Genomic DNA, 8,899 nt, shown 5'->3' with positions numbered 1-8,899 from the left:
TGCCTTCAGACCAACTGTTAGGGATAATAGCTTGTTCCCATATTTTCTGGAATACTGGATGTAAAGTATCCGCTGCCAGAACTGGATCTATCTTAAAAAGTTCTGCATTCAGTTGGTCCATGCCAGGTGCCTTTTTGTCAGTTTTCAAGCTTTTAATGGCTTTCTGTATTTCTTGTTTTGAAGGTGGATCAGTATCTATTTCAAGGTCTTATGATGCCTCAGGAATAATTGCTATATTATCTGGATCTTTTCGATTAAGAACCTCTTGAAAATGTTCCTTCCATCTCAGATATTGGTCTCGTTCTGTTGTTAGCATATTGTTGTTTTTGTCTTTAATAGGCATATTTATCTTGGCACTTTTACCACTTAGTTGTTTAGTTACTTGGTAAATCTGTCCCATTCTCTGATTTGAAGCTGCTCTTTCTGCTTCTTTTGCTAGGTCTTCCATAAAATCTCTCTTGTTCTTTCTTGTTGCTGTTTTTACCTTCTTGTTGCATTCTGTATACTTTGTTCTTAGCTTTTCCTTAATTCTCTCAGAACGTGTTTGGCAAATTTTGTTGTTCACTTCTTTCCTTTCATCTATCAAATTCCAAGTTTCAGGTGTTATCCATTCTTTGTGTACTTGTCTTTTGAATCCTAGTACCTTTTTACTGGCTTGAGTGTATATTTCATGTATGTGCTGCCATTCATCATTGACTGATATTGTGATTGTGTTGTCAGTTGCTAGGTTGTCTAATAGCTGAAATCTGTTCTTTATTTCCAGTTTAAACTCTTGCTGGATTTTTGGATCTTGTAATTTACCAACATCAAATTTCCTTGACACGTTTACATAAGTAGACAACTTTTTAAGTTTCAGTTTGATGTTTGCAATTACTAGATGGTGGTCACTAGCAACATCTGCACCCCTCATAACGCGTACATCTTGCAGCGATCTTTTCCACTTTCCATTGATGATAATATGGTCTATTTGGTTTTTGTCTCTACCATTTGGAGAAGTCCATGTCAGCTTATGTATATCTCTATGAGGGAAGGTAGTACCCCCTATTACTAAGTTATTAGCACCACATAAGTCCACTAAACGTTCTCCATTGTCGTTGATCTTGCCACACCCATATTTTCCCATTACTCTTTCATTCCCGGTGTTATCATTTCCAACTTTGGCGTTCAAATCACCCATCACTATTGTAACATCATGTTTTGGTACTTTTTCTATCTCAGATTGTAGAGCTAGATAGAAATCAGTTTTCACATCATCCTCTGCTTCATTTGTTGGAGCATAGCATTGAATGATGGTTAGTTTTCCCTGCCTTGCTTGGAAGCGAGCTCTTATTATTCTTTCGTTTACAGGGGCATACTCTATCAAGGCCTTTGTTACGTTTCTGCTCATTATAATTGCTACTCCTGCTTGATGTTTTTCGTCTTTTCTACCAGAATACACAATTGTTTCACCTGTACTTGTAGATTTTTTACCACATCCAGTCCATCGACATTCACTTATACCTAGCAGGTGGAGTTTGTATGCTCTCATTTCTCTGATGACTTGCGCTTGTTTTCCTGTTTCATACATTGTTCTTACGTTCCAACATCCAATTTTTAGTTTTGTTCTCGTGCTCAAAATACTTTTCATGTTGTCAGCTTCCATTAGGCTTTCACTGACATCATTCATACTTGCAGATGTCTGCTGGTACTCTGATCTTAATACGAGATGAGTTAAATTTTTTCTTGTCCTTGTTTCCGTAACTGCATTTTTTTTATGAGACGAGATAGTTGGTCTTGTGCTCAAACTCCAACCTGGAGGGCCAGTGGATTTCGTGTTAAGGTTCCAGTCCTCTAGATCAGTTGCCAAACCAAGGCTTACGAATCATGATCTGTCCGGTTTTGTTCGAGTTGTCTCTCTTAGATAGGTTGCCTTACTGGGCTTATGACTCCTATCTAGCCAACTATTTATCCATAGCTGGAGCAAGGTTGATGAGTGCAAGGGCATGTCCACACATCGATGGGCCTACACACTGCATCTCTAGGACCCTGGCTGCTCCGAGATCCCCAAGCAGTTCAGCCTGACTTCGAAAGATGTCAGTTACCAGTGTTACCAACGAGGAGGATACTGCTGGAGTCTTGGTAATGTAGAGGCTGTATACTGGCAGGAAAGACTTACACACTCGGCTTCCTTTTCACATAAAATATGCTAGCCAGCGGCAATAAGAACCATATAAATAGTTCTACCGCACTAGACGCATAACATAACCCTGTGGAACAAACACCACTAACACTACCACGAAAAATAGCGTTAAGTAAATATTTGACGGGAAAAAATTTATAGAAATGCTGAAATAAATATTTCAAATTATACATGAAAATAAAGATGTACAAGTGAGAGATTAAGGTAGCTGTAAAACCAGTTTCAATCAATCATTTTCAACATACATAGGCAAGTGCGTGTACCAAGTCTTGAATATGACAGGTGTTTCCCGATTGTTTTATATATGTTTGAGCTTTTGATTTTGCCATTTGATAAGGGGCTTTCCGATTTAAATTATTTTTTGAGTTCGGTATTTTTGATATTTTACTTCTAAAATCAAACCGCGGCACTTTCACCACTTTTATTTGAATCTGTACATTTTTTCTAATTTATTACCAAAAGTGTACATGTATTATTAAAGCGACATTACATATCGACGTAGGCTGTTGAAGATATTTTTTTCTCACTTTTTTATAATATATACTGATTGTTGAACTAAGCTGTTTGTATGCAGTTAGCATTTGCATACAGTTTGGGATCATTATTTTTTTTTAAAACGTCAACTTGGACAGAAGCTTAACTTTCATCAAGAACTATAGAGAATATCATATACATAAGAAATTTGATCCCCCTCTCCGTATTTTACTGATAAATGGTTATCATTAAAATATAGATCTCCGATTTCGTTATACTACGTTACTACATATCATATGTAGTAACGTAGTATAACGAAATCGGAGATCTATATTTAAATTAGATTGGGGAAGAAGCATTAGATATATACTTAGTTGTATGGTGGCCGGATGCGGCCATTCGTCTTTTCGCTCTTTCGCGTTTTCTCCTTTCACTTTCACGCGAAATCGGGAAATCGAGAAAGCGAAAACGCGAAATCGAGAAAGCGAAAACGCGAAATTGAGAAAGCGAAAACGCGAAATCGAGAAAGCGAAAACGCGAAATTGAGAAAGCGAAAACGCGAAATCGAGAAATCTATTTCATTTCGCGTTTTCGCATTTTTGCTTTCTCGATTTCCCGATTTCCCGATTTCGCGATTTCGCGATTTCGTGTGAAAGTGAAAGGAGAAAACGCGAAAACGCGAAAAGACGAAATGGCCGCATCCGGCCACCATACAACTAAGTATATATCTAATGCTTCTTCCCATAATCATCTTTTTAAAATTTATTATACCCATGACAGTCAGTCGTATAAGTGTAATGTATCCGGCCACCGTAGATATTGGTTATCAAACCCCAATAGATCATCTTGAATCCAAAATTATTGTTATCAATAAGTGGAAATCTGCGACATGACGAGCGAATCAAAAAATAAAATTTCAACATCCTTTGTACATGCAGTGCTGAAACAGATTAGGTCCTTTTTACATATCTAACCATCAAAAGTCAGTATATGCACTGTTAACTTTAAATGAGTAAAGAAATATCATTAAAAGAGCTATTTTAGTAAAGAAATGCCATTAAAATAGCGATTTTAGTAAAGAAATACCATTATTAAAAAGAGCTATTTTTACCTTAAAATCATTTCAGTTTTGTAGTGTATAAAGGGAAACAATTCAGATTCGAAAGTGGTACATGTTTTCCTTTTATACACAATAAATTGCTTACAGAAAATATACCTAATAGCCTATGGATCCGAGAGTTGACTATTTTTTGTTAGGCTTGATGAACGTTATTTAGTTCGGCAATGGTCTTGAGTTTTGAAAGCTTTAATATGATGTGGACTATGGGAGTCTAAAATAAAAATGATAGAATTTGTTCATACTTTGCCAAAACGTAGTATCTATTGATATAGGTTGAAAAATGTAATAAAAATGATAGGTCACCGCACATTTTTTCAAGCTACAGAACGTGACAAAATGACAAATTTTGTATGGATTGTACAGGAAAAAACACAATTTTGTGATTAGAAACTAAACAAAATGATAGAATTGTTAAATACTTATGGAAAAGGTAGCTTTCAGACAATGCTTTGAGAATATCAAAAGAAAAGATAGGGTCACCGTACGTTTTTCCCCGCTAAAATACAAAATAGGAAAATTTCTAACAGAATCCTTCAGAAAATGAACTGTTTTAGAGTTACCTCCCCTTAAAATGACAATTTAAAAAATAAATAAAAACAACCAAAAATAATTAATATTTGCATAAATATTTATATTTATAAGTTATATTCTTATAAATTGGTTCTTTTAAGTGAAATTTCACATTAAATATTTGCATTCCTGCATCAAATTTTGCTAACTTAATAGAAAATCTAGACCTTTGGTTCTCTGTTTTTTTTCAATCCAAGAAGGAGGAAGACACCCATACCACCTTAAAAATGATATAGACTATAGTAAAACTTTACCCCGCTGCTGAGATTGTTTTAAAAGTCGGGAAAAAACATAGCATTAAAAATATACTACCTACTTTTTTTTGTATTTCCAGTCAATCTTAATTTGCCATACTTTATTGGCGACACTAGCTTGTTTATGTTTCCACAAATGTAAGATTTTTGTGAATAGAATAGAATAGAATAGAATATTTTTATTTCCCAAATTACAGGGCCCATAAAGGGCATAAAATCAGATACAATTGATTTACATAATTAGTAACAACAGCAATAATAGAGGCATATACATATATAATTGGAATATAAGCATTGGTCAGAATCAAGCTAAAACCCACATATATATATTGTGAATAAAAGAATAATAAAATTACATTATACATGCATATGTATTTATTTTCAAATTATTTACTTGACTAAATGTCAGTGTTCATGCCTGATCTCCTTAATTCAAAACAGTCACAAATATAACAACCCAGTTTTTCCATAAGAGTAACATTTTCTTGGGTCAAGAGCCATAAAAATTTAGAAGATTTATTTAAGTTTATAAAATTATAACAATTGTTAGAAATGTCTTGAAAAAAATCGTCCCTTTGAATATCATAAAGAGGGCATTCTAATAAAAAATGAAGCTCATCTTCAACTTTACCAAGTGAGCAATTAGTACAAAGACGCTCAGATCTTTCTATATGCTTTTTTGAATATCTGTCTGTCTCAATTTTTAAAGAGTGAGCACTTATTCTTAATTTACAAATTGACTGCCTTTTTTGGAAGTCCTGCAATTCTAAATATTTTTCTTTTTTAAAACAATTTTTTATGGAAAAATAAGTACCAAGCTTCCCTTTTTCAGAGTTAATTGTTTGATATTTCAGTTTTTGCCAAAAAGTGACATAACTTTTACATAGTTTATTTTTAACATACTGACATAAAGAACCAATTGATTGGTCAAAATTTGGTAATTCAATTTCTCTCTGAATATAATCTATACTAGAATACCATGTATTTACATTAGAGCTATGTAACTGTTTACAACATATAAACGCATCATATAATAGTCCTTCTGTTAAATGTTCCAGTCTATGACAATATTTTAACATTGATAAAATTATAGTAAAATACATAGGAAATCTACCAAGCTCTGACATTACAGCTATATTACTTGACTTTCTGTTTACACCAAGAATGTATTTCATAAATTTGGTGTGAGATTTGTCAGAAGAATCCTGACCAAAGACTTTTTCTAGTATATAATCATTATATTATTGAATACATGACATTTCAAACCAGAATTTTCGTACAGCACATCTCAATGGACACAAGACGTTTCGTATAAGGTTTCATAATTTATAGTGTCATTCAAGTTATATTAAGTCGTAAATATAATATACAGTGTTATGAGGGCGTAAGTAAATCACATGTGTCACCTCGGGCTTGCCTAACCACTGATTCACCTTAAAATATTTGACTGTTTGAATGACGACGTCGACTTTAAGTCAATTTACATTTTCTTTAAAAAAAAATTATATCGCAAGTTTATATCTATCAAATAGAGAAAGATTGATACATAAATTCACACAATATAAAAGTATAAAATAATGACCAATGCGGACAAAAGATGGTCGTATTATTAAATCATAGTTACTTATTTTGCAAATTAATTGGTTTTTACATATAGGAAGATGTGGTATGAGTGCTAATGAGACAATCCTCAATCCAAGTAACAATTTATAAGAAAATGTGATATAAAAAAGAACAGTTGATGCAACATTTAAAGAAAATACATGTATCACAGTGATTTCTGAAAATATTACGATTACATACCTTACACCCATTACAAAATCTACATTTAGACATTTTACTCTTCGGTAATGATATCTACATCAGGAATTCAGGAATGGAAAATGTAAATGTTATTTAATGTATAAATTTATACATGTTGTACAATCTTGATTTTCGTCTTGTGACCACAACCTTCGATTTAGAATTATATATAGTAGGATTCTTTCAAAATTTCTAACTAGTAAGTAACGACAAAGACAGCTGTTGGCTTTCTGTCATTATTCGTGATTCGAGAATATAAAAGAGAAGATGTGGTATGATTGCAAATGAGACAACTCTTCACACGGGAAACCTAATGACACAGAAATAAACAACTATAAGTCACTGTCCGCATTCAACAATAAGCAAGCCCTTACCCCAACAGTTTCTTGGACGGATCTTTCTCATTATTTAGACATATATTTCCCACTAATGGTTCTGCTAGATAGTCGAGATAAAATCTCACATTGATATGCTTACTATATTGCTATAGTAACAAAAAATCATGGAATCGGGTATCTTGCAAATCGTATGTGGGAAAACGTTAAAATATATTATTTATTATTCCAAGGATTTATAATCTAACATAAAGTAGGTAAAAAAACCAGGTTCAAAACCAGACAACAATCGATACTTATTTTTGAAAGGAAAACAAGATGTGTAATGTGTAAATTGGTGCTTAACTCTCTCCAACACGTAATCTGTGATATACAAGCGTGTAAGCCTACAAAACAGCAGTAAAAGCGCTATTCCTTTGACATACTGGTTACTGAATTGGCTTACTGTTTCCTGTATACTATAACCTACGGGGCGCCGAATGGGACTCTTGTGGTTTTGTACTCAAAATTCAATTTTGTACGGACAAAAGTGACTTTTGTTCAACAAAAATGAGCTCAGTTTAACAAAATTTGTATCATACTACAAATTTGAAATTTTGTCATACAAAATTATCTATCAGCGGACAAAAGTCACTTTTGTCATGACAAAATTCATTTTTGTTACACAGACTTGACTTTTGTTACCTAATTTGAAAATTGAGCGACAAAAGTCAATTTTGTATTTAAATTAGTTTAGTTTGGTTTCTGTGAACTAATTTGCATACAAAATCGACTTTTGTTACACAAAATTGACTTTTGTTACACAAAAATTACTTTTGTTACACAAAATTGACTTTTGTTACACAAAATTGACTTTTGTTACACAAAATTGACTTTTGTTACACAAAATTAACTTTTGTTACACAAAATTGACTTTTGTGAGACAAAATTGACAAAATTGACTTTTGTCTCAACAAAATTGACAAAATTGAATTTTGTCTCAACAAAATTGATAAAATTGAATTTTGTCTCAACAAAATTAACAAAATTGAATTTTGTCTCAACAAAATTAACAAAATTGAATTTTGTCTCAACAAAATTAACAAAATTGAATTTTGTCTCAACAAAATTGATTTTTGTCTCACGAAAGTCAATTTTGTCTCACGAAAGTCAATTTTGTCTCACGAAAGTCAATTTTGTCTCATAAAAATGAATTTTGTCGTCACAAAATTGACTTTTGTCTCAACAAAATTGACAAAATTGACTTTTGTCTCAACAAAATTGACAAAATTGACTTTTGTCTCAACAAAATTAACAAAATTGACTTTTGTCTCAACAAAATTTACAAAATTGACTTTTGTCTCAACAAAATTAACAAAATTGACTATTGTATCAACAAAAATGACAAAATTGATTTTTGTCTCAACAAAAATGACAAAATTGAATTTTGTCTCAACAAAAATGACAAAATTGAATTTTGTCTCACAAAAGTCAATTTTGTCTCACAAAAGTCAATTTTGTCTCACAAAAGTCAATTTTGTCTCACAAAAGTTAATTTTGTTTCACAAAAGTCAATTTTGTCTCACAAAATTGAATCTTACCGTACACAATTGACTTTTGTGATTTAATTTCCATATCAGGTAACAAAAGTCAATTTTGTATGCAAATATGTTTATATTTGCATACCTTTAAGACAAAATTGACTTTTGTCATGACAAATATGAATTTTGTCTACAAAAATGAATTTTGTCATGACAAAAATGAATTTTGTCTACACAAATGAATTTTGTCATCACAAAATTGAAGTTCTCACAAAACAAGTCTGTAGCACATAGTTTTGTAAGACAAAAATGATTTTGTTATGACAGAATTGAATTTTGTACAAAACCACAAGAGTCCCATTCGGCGCCCCGTATAACCCACATTTGCTGATAACTATGATATTCGAGACCGACTCTGAAGGCCGACACTGTCGGAGGTCGCGAAAGTTAATGGTATAGTCGCGTTTTTTTTGTTTTTTTTTAAATTTAAAAATATACAGTATCTTTATCTGTTATCAACTCTTCTAGAGCTGCTAAGTAACATGCAAATAATTTGCAAATGAATATCTGAGTAATCAAATCGAGCAGATAAACACAAAATAGTTGGTCTGGCAAGCCGGTGTGTTCCGCCGGACACCATGTTG

General features: G+C 32.5%; 1 protein-coding gene across 1 annotated transcript; it reads right to left on the bottom strand.

Annotated features, from left to right (window-relative positions):
- Positions 1-208: 208 nt before the first annotated feature.
- On the bottom strand, positions 209-1,567 carry LOC134703963 (craniofacial development protein 2-like). The gene has a single exon (XM_063563529.1). The coding sequence runs from the start codon at positions 1,565-1,567 to the stop codon at positions 209-211; it is 1,359 nt and encodes a 452-aa protein (XP_063419599.1).
- Positions 1,568-8,899: the final 7,332 nt, after the last annotated feature.

The sequence above is a fragment of the Mytilus trossulus genome, chromosome 1 (genome assembly GCF_036588685.1).
Source record: "Mytilus trossulus isolate FHL-02 chromosome 1, PNRI_Mtr1.1.1.hap1, whole genome shotgun sequence".
NCBI classification, from domain to species: Eukaryota; Metazoa; Mollusca; class Bivalvia; order Mytilida; family Mytilidae; genus Mytilus; species Mytilus trossulus.
Note: the sequence above shows the minus strand (reverse complement) of the source record. Positions and strands in the feature narration are given on the sequence as shown.